The 18,258-nt window shown below is 44.7% G+C and overlaps 1 protein-coding gene across 1 annotated transcript in view; it reads left to right on the top strand.

Annotated features, from left to right (window-relative positions):
* Kiaa1549l (KIAA1549 like) overlaps nt 1–18,258 on the top strand; it is a 273,258-nt gene that overhangs the window by 240,116 nt on the left and 14,884 nt on the right. Inside the window, exon 17 of the mRNA XM_052181380.1 lies at nt 13,870–14,220. Coding sequence (XP_052037340.1) covers nt 13,870–14,220 — 351 coding nt within the window. The remainder of the gene's footprint in view (nt 1–13,869; nt 14,221–18,258) is intronic.

The following is an 18,258-nucleotide window of genomic DNA, read 5'->3' as shown; positions in this document are numbered from 1 at the left end:
AAGACTATGCACAAGGCCATGTATGCAGTCCTACATGGGTTATTTAAGGGATTTGTCAAAGGCATATTAACTCTGCTTGTTCTATCTTCTCCACCAGCATGAGTATCTAAGCCCCCTATGTGCAGACCCAGCTCCCTTCCTGGTCGAGGCTCTGAGAGGAGATGACAAGTCAACTTTGGAGTCTCTCCCAGGTTGTGATTAGTGGTTGAGAAAGGTTCAGGTTTGCTGTGACAGTGAACTTGGTTGGGGGAGGAGAGGGTCCTGCAGGAGGTCTGATCTTCCCTAGATGTCCCACAGCCACTGGCCAAAATAGTCACTGTTTCTCATCACCACTGACTGAGTGACCTCTACCATACCACACAATCTGGCTCCTCCTGTGACTCCCACAGCTTAGAGCCTGGATCTCAAGTTTAAGTTCCCACAGCTCAAGACTTATGTGCTGTGGCTGAGCTGGTGCCTCCACCCCATCACCCAACCCATCACCAGACCCACCAGCTATAACCCAAACGACCCACCCTAAGCTGTATCACATGGTTTCTTTGCTCTCTGCATTTGCAAGTGCTTATCACTCCACATCAGCATGTCTTCATTTGAGGTTAAGACTTGGGGCTGGGTAGTTCTCATGTCCATTGTGGGGCATTGGACAGTATCGCTGGCTCTTCCTGGTAGCTGCCAGTAGCTCCTCCCAGTCATGACAACCAAAAATATCTCAAGACACTGTCCTAGATCCTCAAGGTGTGGGCAAAACTTTGGACTTTAAATGTCATTTTGCCCACAGTCTTTTCCAACCCCATTCCTATCTTTGGGTCTAGCTTAGATGCCTTTATTTTTATTTATTTATTTATTTTTTGTCCCAGTAATACCTAGTTCTCAGCCCACGGTCTGTAACTCCCACCCCTGGCCTCTGCTTGTTGATTTATTTGTATTATTTCTCCATTCGACTCTTCAAGGGCAGAAATCATGTTTTATTCATTCCTGAAACCTCAGCACTCAGAATAGGACAGGAATGCAGTGGATGCAGTGTCTCTATTTGTTGAGCAAATGAACAAACCAGGGTATCAGCCAGAAGGGGTGACTCCTGAGCTGAGACTTGTAAAGTGGGCACGTTTATACCTCTGAATCACACGCACACACTATCAAAGCTGTTAGCACACATTCATGTACGCTGTTTCTAGTCTGATCAGTGGTTATCAGTTCAGATGCTTTGGCTAAAAGCAGCAGAAAACCCAGCTCAGCAACTGTTTGAAAACAACAGGAAATGGATTGATTACAGCAAGCCCGAGTATGATTGACAGTCAGCTCCTCCCTCCACAATGTACAGAACTGTGTTCTTTTATGCACAGGCTTGCTTTTCTCTACCAAACGGCTGCAGAAGTCCCAGCCCTCATGTCTGCACCCTGCATTAACCAGCACAGCAGAAAATTTTTCTTTTCCTAAATATGAAGCAACGTTTATAAGTTTTCCTCTGACTGCACCACCATAAAGTAAATGCTCAGTTCTGTGTCAATCATGGTGATAGTGAGAGCTGACACTGGTTGATGACCAGAGCCAGGTCTAACCAGTGGACCCGACACAGACTTCGTCCCGCCCTGAGCCGCTGGCTGAGACACAGGGTGCACTGGTTTGTTTACTGTCAACTTGTCACAAACCAAAAGTCACCTGGGAAGAGGCAAACCTCAATCGAGGAATCACTTCTGTGGTGGTTTGGGTTTGCTTGGCCCAGGGAGTGGCACTATTAGGAAGTGTAGCCTTGTTGGAGTAGATGTGCCACTGTGTACATGGGCTTGAGACCCTCACCCTAGCTGCCTGGAAGTCAGATGAAGATGTTGAATTCTCAGCTCTGCCTGCACCATGCCTGTCTGGGCACTGCCATACTCCTGCCATGGTGATAATGGACTGAACCACTGAACCTGCAAGCCAACCCAACTAAATGTTATTTTTATAAGAGGTGCCTTGGTCACGGTGTCTGATCACAGCAGTAAAACCCTAACTAAGACAGCTTCCATCAGACTGACCTGTAGGCATGTCTGTGAGACATTTTCTTGATTAATGACTTGATGTGGGAAGGCCCTGCCACCCCTGGGCAGGTGGGCCAGAATTAGGACAAGAAAGCAGGCTGAGCAGGCCAGTACGCAGCGCTCCTCCATGGCATCTGCTTCAGCTCCCGCCTGCAGGTTCCTGGCTTGAGCACCTGCCCTGACTTCCCTCAGGGAAGGGACTGTTGCCTGGAAGCATAAGACAAAACAAAGCCCTCCCTCCCAAGGTGCTTTTGGGCAGTGTCTTATCACAGCAAGAAAACCAAATGGGAGCACAGGAGGGAAGGGCAGGTGCTGAGGCTGTCACAGTGCTGGCTGCCTGTGTGAGGAAGGCTCTTCTGTAAGGAAGAAGTCCAGCACGCTTCTCTAGGGCATTGTTCCCTTCCAAGTCAGTCTCCTCTTTGGGTGACCACTCAGGAGACAGCCAGCCTGAGGTGGTACCAGGGCACCAGGATGGTTCCTATGGTATTGGGAAGCCCACACTAAGTTGGAAGTATGTATGAAGAGATCAGCAAACAGGAATATTGGCGTTCTGTCTGGGCTCCATCCCCACAGTTACCTAGCAACAGCCAGGTATGCTCCTCTCCACAGTTACCTGGCAACAGCCAGGTAAGCCTGGCCCACTATAAGAGGGGCTGCTTGGCCCCTCCCTCTCTCTTGCCTCTTGGCTCTTTTGCCCTCTTGGGCTCTTCCCTTCTCCCTTCCCTTCCCCCTCTCTCTCCACGTGGTCATGGCCAGCCTCTACTTCTCTACTCTCTCCTTCTCTCTGCCTTTCTGTGCCTCTACAACCGTCTTAACTCCCCTCCCTATGCCCTAAGTAAACTCTATTCTATACTGTACACTCATGTGTGTGGTCTCTCAGGGGGAAGGGATGCCTCAGCACGGGCCTGCTGAGACACCCCCTTCCCCAACACCTCACTACACCGCCTTAGAACATATTCTTACACCTCTATCTCTTTTTTATGATCACAACTGCATCTGAGGTGGATTTGAAAGAGCTTGTGCCAAAGATATTCTGTGCAGCTGTCTGGCCTTTGCAAGGCTGAAGAGGAGGAAGAGCACATCTGGGTAGATGTGGGGACAGTCTGTCAGCAATGACATAGTGCTCACTCCCAGGCAAGGAGTGCCCTGTCCCTTCCTGGCCTGCAGCACCAGCTCATCCAAGGTGATTAATCTCAAAGGAAAACTCAAAGCCACTTTCTGTGATGCTTTTGCACTGACTCCTTTTTGAAACAGTTAAAACTAGTTTTAACCAGGTGACCATGACTTACAGATTACCTTCAAAGTTCACAAGCAACACAAGGACTGTGCTATGGTTTCTGGAGCTGAACCACAGCCTAGCTGTGTGAATTATGAGTAGTTGTTTCACCTGCCTGTTCTCTAGGGTGCCTAAAAGTAAAATGGGCATGCCTGTGGTCCTACCTCGTGGGATTACTGTGAGAACAAATGGGCTGATGCTGGCTAACACTGGCAACGCTGTATGGAGGAGGGAGGCAGGAAACAGTGGTACCCTTGGCTTTCAGACTCCACCAGGGGTGAGCGATGCCCTGTCTTCAGCCTCCTTTCCATCCCAGCCCTGTAGGCATCTTCCATCTGCTGCAAAATGTGTCCTGAACCAAGGAAAGGACTAACTGTACCCAAAGGGAACCTTCGTGGGTATGGTGAGACTGGAGATGGATTTGGTGATGGGGACCTGAGACCTTTTCTGTTACTCCAGCACATAGGCACACAACCCAAGGTGACCTCTAAGATCACACTTTCCCAAATAGTGTGGGCCAGTGGGATATTTTAACCCACTCAGTATTAAATCCCCACTGCACTGGGACAGAAATGCTGGGGTCTGCCCCCTCAGGCTCCTGCCACATGCTAGAGAGGTTGCATAGGAGCAGAAATGGCAGTGAAGACTTGGATACCTCTGTCTCTCACTGTCCTGTCTGTGAGGTCTCAGTTTTCACTGCCTGGAAGATTAAAAGTCAATGAGGACACCACATCCTGTCTCTTCAGCTTGCCCAAAATGCAGAAACCACACTTATCTCCTCACCCTGTGGCCTAGATGATTGCAGTGGGCCAGTGGAATGAAAAGTGAATTTTTTGCAGTAAAGAAGTCATCAAACTCTTTAGACCCCAACCTGTCCCAGTAAGAGCCAGTCTCATTTTATTGGTGGAGACGAATTTGAGATGAAGGCTCAGAAGGAAGTGGCTGCAAAGGCCTCTCCACCCCTCTGCCAGCCTTCCGCAAAGGCGGAGCCCCTGGAGTTTGTTTTCCAGAAGTAGCTTTCTAAATATATCCCTGCTTCCGGCAAGGCAGGCAGCATGTGGGCCTGTGAGAGCCAGAGCAGGCATTAAATAGGGAGAAGCTGTGTGGGCCCCAGGACCATGATTGGTGGAGAGGAAAACCGACAGGGAACCAGATACATTTATCATGCCTCGGGCCCATCTAACTAGCTACCACCCTCAGCCTGCTCCTGGGCCCTTGCCAGGCAGATGTAGGATTTGTGGAGTCTGTTCTCCTGGCAGGGTGGAGCTGCCGATTAGCACCAAGCAAAAAAACAGCCTTCTGGCAAACTGGGGGGGGGGGGGGAGAGGGGGCTTTTCAAAGTCTTGCTCTCAAAAATGCAGTGTTCTGGTGAAGCAGAGTGGAGAGTGGAGACCTGTGAAACATTCCTCTACTTTGGGGCCCATGCCCAGGATTCTAAATTGCATGCTTTTCAAAGTTCTACTTGCAATATGACTGTCTCGTTCATCCTAAAACCATGACAATACCTTTCCTGCTAATGACAGATGGTCTTTAGGATTTCATAACTATTTTTGTGCCGTTTTATTCAATGAGTATTTATTGCAGTCTCACTATGTGCCATTTGGGGACTCAACAGGGAGCACGGCAAATCCCTGCCCTCCAGGACCTGGCAGTCCAGTAGGAGAACAGAATTAAAGGTACAAAAGATGGACATGCGAATGCCAGAGGGGCCCTGGAGAGCCAGGAAGCAGCTGAGGCAGTAGAGATTGACAAGGGTGGATCTTACTGTCTTAGCCAAACATAAATGTCTCTGGAAGGGTTGCTTCTGAGAAGGGATCTCAAAACGGAGAGACACACACATAGCCCCTGGGAAAAGAGAGTTCCCCATAACGGAAAGGCCCAAAGACACCAGCTCTGGGAGCTCAGAGATCATCAGATGTACATATAGCATGAATCCTCTGAAGAAATGAATCAGCCTGATTCCATCCTTTCCTCTTCATTTCCCCCACTTCTCATCCATCAACAAGCACTGTTGATCCCTTGCCAAAATGTCTGGATCTCACAGCATTGTCTCTGCCCATGACCACGCTCATCAAGCGCCTACCATCTCTTCTTGCCCGGAACAATGCAAGAGTGTCCTAAGTGACTTCCCATAAATTCCAGCCACGTTTCCCTCCTGCTTAGAAGTCTCTAGGTGTTTGCAATTGCCCTTTGAAAATGGTCCAACCATTGGGACCTTTTGGGATCAGTCCCAATTCTGACAATTTGTGCTTCAGCCACAAGGTCATGTCTTGGTTTGCCAGGACACAAAATGGTGTCAACAATGGAAGTTTGCTTCCTCAGAGCTTTAGGGACTCAAAGTCTTAGGTCATGGTGTGATCAGGATTAATTTGCTCTAGAGAGCTGTCAGGAGAATCTCCTCTCTCCTTGGTGTGTGGATAGAAGTCCTCTGAGTGCTCATGCTGCCTTCTTCTGTAGACGGTCTGTGTCCATATGTCCACCCTTAGAAGGACATCCGTACTGTTGATTTAGAGTGCATTCAAATAACTTCATTTTAACCCAGTCACCCTTTAAAGTCTTGCTTTTCCAAATCATATTCTGAGGTCCTGGGGAATACCACTGCAGGGTATGAATTGGGGGGACTCACAATTTCATTCCATAGTGGATCTTTCTCTATTACACATTCTAAGCTCTTGTATATGCTTGGCCCAGGGAGTGGCATTATTTGGAGGTGTGGCCTTGTTGGAGTAGGTGTGTCACTGTGGACAAGGGTTTTAATATCCTAGTCCTAGCTGCCTGGAAGCCAGTATTCTGCTAGCAGCCTTCAGATGAAGAGGTAGAACTCTCAGTTCAGCCTGCACCATGCCTGCCTGAACGCTGTCATGCTCCTGCCTTGATGATAATGGACTGAATCTCTGAACTTGTAAGCCAGCCCCAATTAAATGTTGTTTTTATAAGGATTTCCTGGTCCTGCTGTCTGTTCATAGCAGTAAAACCCTAGCTAAGACACTACGTTAAGATTTTCTATTAAGTTGCCCTGTAGTAAGTACATAGCCAGCCCCTTTGCCTTCAGGTCTTCAGAAATATCACCTCTTTAGGCAGGTCTTCCTTGACCAGCCCCATTAAACCAGTGGTGCTGTTCCAACACATTTTATTTATTTTATCATGGTGAAACTGATATATTATAGTAAACTGTTCATATCTGCAGAAAATGGGCAAATCCTTGTGACCACCATCCCAACCAAAATACAGAACCTCAATCTCTCTCTCTCTCTCTCTCTCTCTCTCTCTCTCTCTCTCACACACACACACACACACACACACACACACACACACACACCCCAGATAGTTCCCTCACTCTTCCTTCAAGCACCACCTGTCCAGAGGCAACCACCTATCTGATATCCGCCATCAAAGCCCTGCTCTTCCTGGACTCGTATAAATGAGTTGCTCAGTACATGCTATGTGTCTGACTTCTCCAGCTCAGCTTCACCCATCCCATTGCGTTACCAGTGTCTTATTCTTTTCTAGTACTGTTCTCATATACATCCAGTGCCATTTACTTATTCATCGTCCTGGTGTCCATTTGGGTTGTTTTCACTTTAGACCTAATGTGGAACCTACTCTGAGAATTTAGCTATGTTGTAAACATGTGTTCTCATCTGTTTCAGACAACTCAGAATAAGAGTAGGAACATAGGTCTGACTTTTTTCTAAACTGCAGACCTAGAAAGCATCAAACCTTCAACCCCTACCTCTCTGCCTCGAAAGCACGTGCTGTTATTAGACTGTTTTATTTATCTCATTCTACTGAATCTGAATACAGTTTTCCCAATTACTGATGATGCCTGTGTATTAGACATTTTGATAATGTCCTTTGTTGAGGTATAATGTACCTTTCCAAGCATATTATACCATTTTTAAATTGGATATCTCTTATTCATTCTAGATGTTATTTGCATATCTTGAATATAGACTCTAATATTTTCTGCTGGTCAATAGCTCGTCTTTCCATTAGTGTATTCCTTTTCAAAACTAGTTATTAACTTTGTTGAAGACTTCAGACTACAAAATGTTCCCCAAAGCCAAACTGTAGGCCTAAGTTTGTGAAGTAGTTTCCATAAGTCCTGTGGGGACCCTAGCAGAGCTATAATGTCCCTCATATTTGTTCCCAGGGGGTTTCAGAAAGAAACTGAGGTCAAATGAATGTTTACCCACTGTGTAGGCAGCCTTGATGTATAAAACTCACTTGCTCTTTGGAAAATAACATGTGGGGACCAAGAGTTGACACAGTAGTAAGGGATACATTCTGCTTTTCAAGGGGACCCAGGTCTGATTCCCAGAACCCACAGGGCAACTCATAGCTGTCTGTAACTCAGGTTCTAGGGGATCCAACACCTTCTGACCTCTGCAAGCATGAACACAGCACGACACACACACAGAGAGAGAGAGAGAGAGAGAGAGAGAGAGAGAGGCAGAATACTTCAACACATAAAATAATGAAGTAATCAAATATTAAAAGTTCTTTTAAAGAAAGAAAACAGTGTGATTAGAACTGTAGGAGCTTGTCCTGTGTGAGCACACCATAACACCCAAAACCAGGACCCCCTGTGTTCAGGGGAGAAAGAAGGGTTTTGATTTCTTCTATAGGTTGTGATCTACCATAAGAAAATTCATAACTATCCCAAACCTTAAATATGTGCATATTCTCTATACTAACAATTCCACTTGTGTGAATTTAACCTAATGGTAAATTCATGGCTATATACGAGTTTAATCACAAGAATATCTTTTACAGCTTGCCGTATATAGTGAGATATCAGATGACCACCTAAAAGAGTAGACTATATTAATTATAATCTTAAAACTCCATATAATATAGTTGTGAAATTTTCAAAAATATTTCTAATGAGTGATATTCATTGACATATAATATATATAGTCACTTATATAAAATAATATATAGACACATAAATGTGTATTTTTTAAGCCATATGTGGGGCTGGAGAGATGGCTCAGCAGTTAAGAGCACTTGCTGTTCTTCCAGCACCTATATCAGATTGACTTACAACCACCTGAACTCCATTTGCAAAGGTTCCAACACCCTCTTCTGGCCTCTGAGGCTGCATGCATGTGGCACATCCTCACACAGATGCATACATACACACATGCACATAAAAGTCAAATCATTTTTTTAAAACTTTGCATATTTGTATCCATTTACATGCATATATATAAAAGCATAATATGGACAGTATACTCTCAAAGAGCATCTAAACCAAAGAACTATGCTAACAGCAATAAGTTGTAAACATCTCTAATCCTTACATTTTCCATATATGTGATATCATACTCAGAGGTCATGTTGGCTAGTTTTATGTCAAATTAGTGCAAGCTAGTCCTCTGGGAAAAGGGACTCTCAGCCTAGAAAGTGTCTCCATGAGGCTGGGCTATAGATGAGTCTACTTAGCGTTTTCTGAATTAGTGCTTGGTGTCAGCTACTCTTGTTCTTCTCTAGAGAACGCCTACTTTAAAAACCTTACAATCCACACCTTTCCTCTCTCAAGTTTACTGCCCCCACTTCCTGTTCTCTCTCACAAAAGCCAGAGGATTCAGTGTCAGAGTATGCTCCCCACCCCCGCTTAGAAGGGATGGCTGTCATGGGCAATGTGTCATTGTCTGTTCTGTCTGGGGTCAGTGGTTGGGGGTGTTGGGCAGGGGCAGTATGTTGGAAGTGCTCTAGCATTTACGATCTGTAACCTCTTTCCTATGCATAGAAACATCTGGAAGGACATACACGAAGGTCACAATGTAGTCATTCTAGCAGATGACAATGGATTTAATTATCTTTGTTTGCCTTATCTGTGTGCTCTTTATTTTATTATTAGCAGTCATTCCGTCATTGTTTTTTCTACTTTCAGAATTTCTATTGAAATATAACTAGATTAATTCATACACACACTCAAAGAAATACCTTTCGAGGATTTTTCACTAAGAAGTTGAGAAGTAAATATACTAACTTGCAGGTTAAATAGGCTTTAAAATACATTCTCACCCCCAAATATGGCCCCAGACAAACTGCACTCAAGCCCACCATCAGTCAATGCAGGGAGGCTTTACTTCTGTTAATCTAAGCTTAAGACATCATAAGTGAACGTCAGGGAAGGGAAGGGGCAAAGGCCAGGTAAGCCGTGGTCATGGTACCCCTCATCTGAAAATGGACATATCTGTCATATACCTGTGAAGCCAAGCGAGGCAACACATGTGGTAGACTCCTCACACGGTAAGCACAGCACAGGTCCTCAAGCACATGTGAATTTCTATATGGATTTCTTCCACTTAACAGCTGATCAATGGCTTTAGACATATAGCTATGGATTGAGGGTTACAGATGGTATAACACAGACAGAACCCCAGAGGAGTTCAGAACCCCTGAGGAGCGGTTAACTGCCTATTGCCAGGTTTGCTATACAACACTTGTGTTTATATACTGATGCTCCTATCCTCGGGGTCTCTGAGATAATCTTAGTAATTATTCTTCCTCTGTCCTTGTCACAGAATTCTATTCCTGCCCCTGCCCAACACCTCCAACCCCGACCCCAGACAGAACAGATAAAGACACATTGCCCATGACAGCCTACCCTTCTCCAGAGGCATACGCTGACACCAAATCCTCTGGCTTTTATGATAGAGAACAGGAAGTGGGGGCAGCAAACTTGAGAGAGGAAAGGTGTGGATTGTAAGGTTTTTAAAGTAGTACACACCTATGGGATGGTAAAAGATCTGTTTGTGTGTGTACAGTGGAGGAGGGCTTTGTTTGACTTCTCAGTGCCCTGGCTTTCTCATCTGTACAATAAAAATAATTATACCCGTTAATATTACAGTAGGTTATCAGAAGAGTAAAAGGAATCAGTGTGTGCAAAGTACTGAGAACAGTGTCTGGCGTATAAGCTTCTCACCACTGTCAGTTTAGACCATTACTCTTGTTATTTATTTCTCCTGTAGGATAGTCCTTCAGGGTCAGATCGCAGTTTTCCTAATTGTTGTATTCTTAGCATAGCCTAAAAAGCAACTAAGGCTAAAAGCAGTATTTTTGCCATTAAAACAAGAGCAAACATGGCCCCGTTCTGCAGGCAGAGGGCTTGGAAGGTGTTTCCCTTCCTAGGTGGACATCAGATGACTCAAAGGACTGCGGTGTTAGAAGGGATGTGGTCCTTTCTAGGACAGTTGGAATCCAAGAGACAGAGTCTTAGTTGGGGTTTCTGCTGCTGGGAGGGAACACCATAAGCAAGGCATCTTGGGAGAAGGGGGTTTATTTCCCTTACACTTCACTGAACTTACCTGTAGCAAAGGCAGTGCTGCCCCTCACTAACCCCATTCACAGAGGTGCCCTGCCCACACCCCACACACACACATCGCACAGCCCCATGCCAAGGACCTTAAGGAAGAGATGGAAAGAAAGGTTTGTTACTAAAACATGCACTCTTGCCCTGCCTAACACACATCTATAAATTCACACAATATATTTACTTTTCTGACTATAGATGCATATAATGGCACCGAAAAGTGGCAAAATCATAGCTCAGCTCACCTCGGTGACATTAATCACCCACCTGGGAGTAATCTGGCACCAAATATCCATCATGTATGAGGAAGAATTGAAGATGTAGGGAGGAAGGCCACATGTGGGTAGCAACCAGCATTGACGGAGCCAGGAGCACAGTGGGATATGCCCAGGACGACACGCCCACCTCTGGGCAACTTTGAGCAAATCATTTAACTGCTCTGGCCTCAGATTCCTCTCCTTTACAATGGAGCTTGAATTAAAGACCCTTAGGCTTTGAACTTCAATTCCAAATATTCTCTGCTTTATACAGAAGTGTTCTTCTATAAGTCAGATTCATTATCTAGAGGATATCTCAAAGCAAAATCTTAACAGTCAGGTTTGCTGGCTTTCAGAAAATTCACTTCCCAGACAACGATCAAAAGCCCTTTCTCTAAAACTGCCTCAGTGGCATGACATGTCCTTGTATAAAGGAATAATTTTATGTTCTATCCCATGATCTGCTTGAAATTGCTTTCTATATTTGTTTGCTAATAAACCTAGTCTTAGGGTGCATAGAGAGCCTAATTTTGGTTCTTTTTTTTATTACATATATTCTTCATTTACATATCAAATGTCCCCTTTCCTGGTCCCCGCCCCCCGGAAAAAGTCTCATAACCCATCTCCCCTCCCCATGTTCCCCAATCAACCCTCTCCTGCTTCCCTGTCCCAGCATTTCCCCACACTGCAGCATCAAGCCTTTCCAGGACCAAGGGCCTCTCCTCCCTTTGATGTCCAACAAGGCCATTCTCTGCTGCCTATGTGTCTGGAGCCATGGGTAACTCTTTGGTTGATGGTTTTGTCCCTGGGATCTATGGGAATACTGGGTGGCTCATAGTGTTGTTCCTCCTATGGCTCTGCAAACCCCTTCAGCTTCTTGGATCCTTTCTCCAGCTCCTCCATTGTGGACCCTATGCTCAGTTCAATGGCTGGCTGAGAGTGTCCCCCTCTGTATTTGTCATGCACTAGCGGAGCTTCCTAGGTGACAGCTACATCCCACTCCAGTCAGCAAGTACTTGTGGCATCAGTAATAGTGTCTGGGTTTCGTAACTGTATATGGGATGGGTTACTAGGTGGGGTAGTCTCTGGATGGTCTCTGTTCCACACTTTGTCTTTGTATCTCCTTCTGTGGGTATTTTCCCCCTTCTAAGAAGGACCAGAGTATCCAAACATTGTTCTTTCTTCTTCTTGAGCATCTTTTGATATGTGAATTATGTCTTGGGTATTCCAGGCTTCTGTCTTGAACTACATACAGACGAGTTCTAACTTGGCAACAAGAGTAGAAGAAATGCCTAACTTCTTTTTCGTACTGTCTGTATTTTCAATTTATTCAGTAATGTGTATGTACTAAGTTAATACTAACAAAAAGTAAAAGTGTTTTTACCGCACCATCTTCGTTAGGATTTCTATTGCTACGATAAAACACCATGACCCAAAGCAAGCTGGGGAGAAAAAACTTACACTTCCATATTTGAAGTCCATCATTGAAGGAAGTCAGTAACCTGAAGGCAGGAGCTGAGGCAGAGGCCATGGAGGAGTGCTGCTTACTCTCTCAGTCATCATGGCTTTGCTCATCCTGGTCTCTTACAGAGCCCATAACCACCAGCCCAGGGATGGCACCACCCACAATGGGCTTGGCCCTCCCATTAATCCCTAGTTAAGAAAATGCCCTATAGGCTTGTCTGTAGCCTGACCTTATTATAGAAGCATTTCTCCTCCCCATGACTTTAGCGTGAGTCAAGTTGACATAGAACTATCCAGCACAAATGTGAATATATCACAGCTCTGACATCTGTGATCTTTGAGAGCAAGGCTTGCCTGTATGAAGGAATTCCCACCACTGATACCTTCCTACAGTGTTTATTTTATGCATCCAAGTGCCTCATATACACAGTAATTCAAATTCAGGAGCATCTGTATGGCTAACAGTGATAGTGGTAATGAACGTGCTGATGTCAGGGACTACCTTCATTGTGTTGATACTCTGTCTTGCTGGTCTAAATCTTCACAGAGACATTCACTGATTCCTTGCTCAACCCTCTGACAAGCAGTATGCCATCCTTTTACATATGATGAAGTGGAAATAAAGCAGCTTTCCGGGCTGGGACATCTTTAATGCCCTAGTTTTTAGCTTCTCTGTGTACCTTAGATCTGTCTCTTACCTGTAACACTCACCGTATCACCTGAGCCATCCCTTGTCTCCTGCTTTTTGCATTCTGAGATTTGTGTGCGGACAGTATGACAGTATGCCTTAGAACTGGTAAAGAATAAGCACTCCCAGGCATTCCACAGAACATAACACACAATTTACTGAACATACTTTCATCAAAAAGCAACCGAAGCTGGCAGTCCATGCGGACTTCTCTGGGAGCTAATGGAGTTCAGTTATCTACCCTGCTCAGCTCTGCAGTTACCCCCTGAATAACAGGGGCAGGTGAAAGAGAATGTTCTAGATCAATAGATCTTAAACTTGAGCAGACATCTGAATCTCCTGGCATGCTCATGAAAACAGGACGCTGGGCCCCATTCAGAGCTGTTCATTCACGTCACATTGTACTTGTAGGTCATCTGTATGTAGAAGGAAGATTGTGTTGCTCCCCATGATAAATGGAATCAGGAAACCAGCAATTCCCTAACCAATGGTGGACCCAGGCTCATTTATAGCAGTTTGCCAGCCTTTTGGGGTATAGGCTACACAGTGCTCTAGATTCTTATACCCAAAGGCATCAAAGATTTTTGAGAATGCCGCTAATTTAATCAGTGAAAGCCATCTCTCATTATTATGCCAATTAGCAAGTCTGTCGCACTGCTGGAGACCTGAAGACTACAACAGCTCCTGTAAAATCTAGCCGGACAGTTCCTGTTGTAGGAATTCCTAGATAAAGCACATTGGATATGACTTAAGTTAGCACAGGCTTGACTCATCAGTCTCAGCGAATTGTGTATGATACTGGAAAGCACTTCATTAACAAATCGCTCTGTTTGATCCCACAGACTGAGCCCGAGATCATAGAAGAGACCAATGTGGACAGAGTCCACGAGCCCCGGGGCTACGGCAGGGCACGGCAGGCCAAGGGCCACTCAGAGACCTCCACGCTGAGCTCCCAGCCTTCCATCGACGAAGTCCGGCAACAGATGCACATGCTTCTGGAGGAAGCCTTCAGCCTGGCATCTGCTGGCCATGCAGGCCAAAGCCGGCACCAGGAGGCCTATGGCTCTGCTCAGCACCTGCCGTACTCAGAGGTGGTGACCAGTGCTCCAGGGACCATGACACGGCCCAGAGCTGGAGTTCAGTGGGTGCCCACCTACCGACCAGAAATGTACCAATACAGTCTCCCCCGGCCGGTAAGTCTCACCTACTGTCTTTGGTAGATTCCAACACTAGATTCCAACAGGGGATCCAGAGCAAGGATTGGGAATTTGGAGACAAGCTGCGCTGGAGTCTTTTCTCCCACTCCACTCATGATCCACAGCCAGCCCTTGTTCTTGAGGGACAGGTTCCTGTGGAACCTTATGTGAAACCCTAGCACATTTTTTTTCTGCTAGCACCCCTGAAAGGGTTAATCCATTCTCTACTCACTGGTGGTTTTCTCCATTTTCAAACATGAACCCCAACTTAAATGTCAAAAGATATCAAAGAGCCCTGTGTGAAGGGCCTGTGTGTCCTGGTGGCTAAGAATATAGGCTGTGAGTCAGATGTCTTGACCAGGAATCTCACCTCAACCACTTTTTGGCTTTGGAACTTCAGGAAGTTGCTTTAAGTTTCTGTTGGTAAGAAATAAATAAATGTGAACAATAAGCTACTTCCTGGTAAGAAGGAAGTTCCTCCTAAGTACACAAGAGTCAATATTATTATGCACTGTGCTGATGTTACCAGTCTGTGTAATTAACCTCTGAGACAAGTACACTGTTATTCCTATTTTACAGAAGAAAGTATCCAGTCCCCTAGAAGCTTAACTTATAGATATTTGTGAGTTGCCATGTCCGTACAGGGAATGGAACCCTCATCTTCCAAAAGAGTGTGCTCTTAACCACTGAGCTATCTCTCCAGTCCCAGCACTCAGCATATTAACCATTTTAAAGTACAGTTTGGTGACATCATACACTTTCACATTTTTGTGCAACTATTTCTTCATCTTGCCATCATGATCCTCTATAGACATTAAAAGACGACTCCTTTGTTTTCCCTTACAGTCTTGGAAGCTAACATTCTACCTCTGTCTATAAAGTAATCTTTGTCTTTATATGATTGGTATTTTTCACTTAGCATAAACTTCAAATTTTGTCCATGTAGAAGGCCCTTCCTAAATTTTAAGGCTGAATAATACTCAAATGTACATACCACACTGTATCATTTTGTCTGCCAATGTGTAAGGACTTGAGTTGTTTTCACCTTTGGGCCACAGTAAGTTGTGGCAATACTCACACAGGTATAAAACTATCTCTTCCCGTCCTTGCTTTCATTATTTTGAGTATCTACCTATGAGGGGGAGCACTGAGTTAAACAGAATTCTGTTTTCTACTGACATTATTTTCTGTAATGGTGTACCATTTTTCATTCTCTCCAACAATGAATTTTTATTTCTTCACCTCTCACTGATGTTTGTTACTTTTGGTCTCTTGACAATAGTTATCCTAATGAGTTTGATGTAGGTCTCATTATGGTTTTTTTTAATCCCTATTGATGATACTTTTAATCCCTATTAATGATACTGTGTTAAGTGCCTTTCCATGGTGTCGTTTGCCGCTCATAGGTCTTCTTGACATAATTTAGAATATATACTTTTAATCAATGCTCAGGTCTCAGGAATATAAATTTGTCATTGCCATCAGAGAACTTTGATGGATGCATTCAAGAAGCCCTGCATTCCTGGAAAATGTCAGCAACTCTAAGACCACCCAAGTCACATTCCCAAAGGCCGGGATCTAAAAGAATGGGGAAATCTCATGTGGACTTACATATCTGCCATGATACATGCCTTCCCGTGTTATCATTCTCATTACAGTTTCCAAGGTCACAGTGTTTTGACAATGCACATGAAGTTGGCACCTGCCTGCCCCATTGGGGAAGAGAATTTCCTTGCCAAGTGCAAAAGATTCCTGTCTCCACAAAAAGAGAAAATAGCCAACAGTACGCAGTGGAGGTGATGGACCTTGCAGAGGCCCCTGTGCTATGATAATGTGAAATCAATGGAAAAAACAGTGATTTAGCAAGATAACCATGATTACCTTTTCTCTTGCAAAAAAAAAAAAGAAAGTATTCCAAACACTGCCGGGGGTTAACTGGGAGCTGGTGTTCTTAATGTGCCAGGGCCAGCCTCATGGCATTTACATCATGGGAAAGGTTACTGCTGGCTTCTTGGGATTTCTGCAGTGCCGTTTAGGAAGATTTGATCATATTTTACCTCTTGAATCTATATAGAAATTGGACTTGACACCTAATGACCAATCCAATTTTGCTAGCAGCCATAATGGGTCTATGCCAAGTGGAATGAAAATATCCTACAACTTTCCTAGTGGCGAGAGAGTATGGATTCTTAAAAAGACATCAGAGTTGAAGCACTTTGCCCACCAAACTCTTTACAGAAGAATTAACAGTAATAACAGTAATAAGACTTGCCATCTACTGAGTCCCCATTGTTGAATACACACTGATCTAAGTGCTGTGTAGACATGATCTCTCCTTTTTTTTATTTTCTATATTCTTTGTTTACATTCCAAATGATTTCCCCTTTCCCAGTTCCCCCCTCCCCATAAGTCCCATAAGCCCTCTTCCCTCCACCCATTCCCCAATCAACCATTTCCCACTTCTCTGTCCTGGTAATCCTCTATAATACTACATCAAGCCTTTCCAGGACCAGGGCCCTCTCCTTCCTTCCTTCTCTGGAATGATTTGATATGTGAATTTTGTCTTGGGTATTCAGAGCTTCTGGGCTAATTTCCATTTACCAGTGACTGCATTCCATGTGTGTTCTTTTGTGATTGTGTTACCTCACTTAGGATGACATTTTCCAGTTCTAACCATTTGCCTAAGAATTTCATGAATTCATTGTTTTTAATTGCTGAGTAGTATTCCATTGTGTAAATATACCACATTTTCTGTATCCATTCCTCCACTGAGGGACATCTGGGTTCTTTCCAGCTTCTGGCTATTATAAATAGGGAAATGCAAATCAAAACAACCCTGAGATTTCACCTCACACCAGTCAGAATGACTAAGATTAAAAACTCAGGAGACAGCAGGTGTTGGTGAGGATGTGGAGAAAGAGGAACACTCCTCCACTGCTGGTGGGAGTGCAAGCTTGTACAACCACTCTGGAAATCAGTCTGGCGGTTCATCAGAAAACTGGGCATGACACTTCCGGAAGACCCTGACATGATCTCTCCTAATACATCAATCCTCCTATGATATTGCTATCATTAGCCCCAAGTGCTCAGTTAGGAAACAGGTTTGGAAAACAAAAGAAACTTGTCCAATTTATAACAATCAACCCTTGATTTCCACAGGGGACAAGTTCAAGACCCCTCAGAAAGCAGCAAAACCCCCTCAATACTCAGTACCCAAGTTCCTCATGAGCCTCATTTGCAAATGTGCCCTACACAAAAGTTTCTATGTCACCTCTAGGTTATTTAAAGACATAACCCAGACACTATATGAATAGCTGTCATCTCCCTTGTTTGGGGAATAATTATAAGAAATGTCTGTGTGTGCTCAGTACAGACTCGGTTTTCCTTTGAGGACATTCTACCTGTAGACATTTGAATCCCCAGTTCTGGAGTCCATTGACCCAGGAGCCAAATGAACAGCTCTTAATGGCAAAAATTGGGTTAAAACCTATTGCTATCTAACACTGACACCCACTTGCTTTCCATCCTCTGACTAAATGTGAACTGTAGGGATGTCCTTCCAGCTCGAATGAAAATGCAAATATCTACACAATTGGTGTGTGTTCTTCTCACAAGGAAGCTGACTCGATTTGGGGGAGCTTTTTCTATTCCTGTCTCTGGCCTAGTAAGGCGGGGCTTATAAGTGGGTTTGACGAGCTTGTGTTTCTCCTTCCCCCTTAAAAACAGAAGAGTCCTCTCTCAAACCTTTAATAATAAACCATGCCAACGTATCCGCCATGTTGATAGCCACCTCAGCGCCTGGATTCACAATATATCACATTGCTCAGATCTCTCCAAATAAATTTTGAATCTGCCCTGGGCTTCCATCTGGCCGGGTGGGTAAGGAATTGGAGGGGATGGTCCGGACCAGTTCCTGTCGATCGTGCACTGTGACACCCTCAGAATCCTCGAAGGCAGGATCACTGTGCCATACTGACACAAGGCTCTCTGCTCTTGCCTGTCTCTGAGACCTGCCCATGAAAACTAGCAGAACTC

This window comes from Apodemus sylvaticus, chromosome 5, assembly GCF_947179515.1.
Source record: "Apodemus sylvaticus chromosome 5, mApoSyl1.1, whole genome shotgun sequence".
Taxonomy (NCBI): domain Eukaryota; kingdom Metazoa; phylum Chordata; class Mammalia; order Rodentia; family Muridae; genus Apodemus; species Apodemus sylvaticus.
The sequence above is the reverse complement of the archived record's forward strand: the minus strand, read 5'-3'. Positions and strand labels throughout refer to the sequence as shown.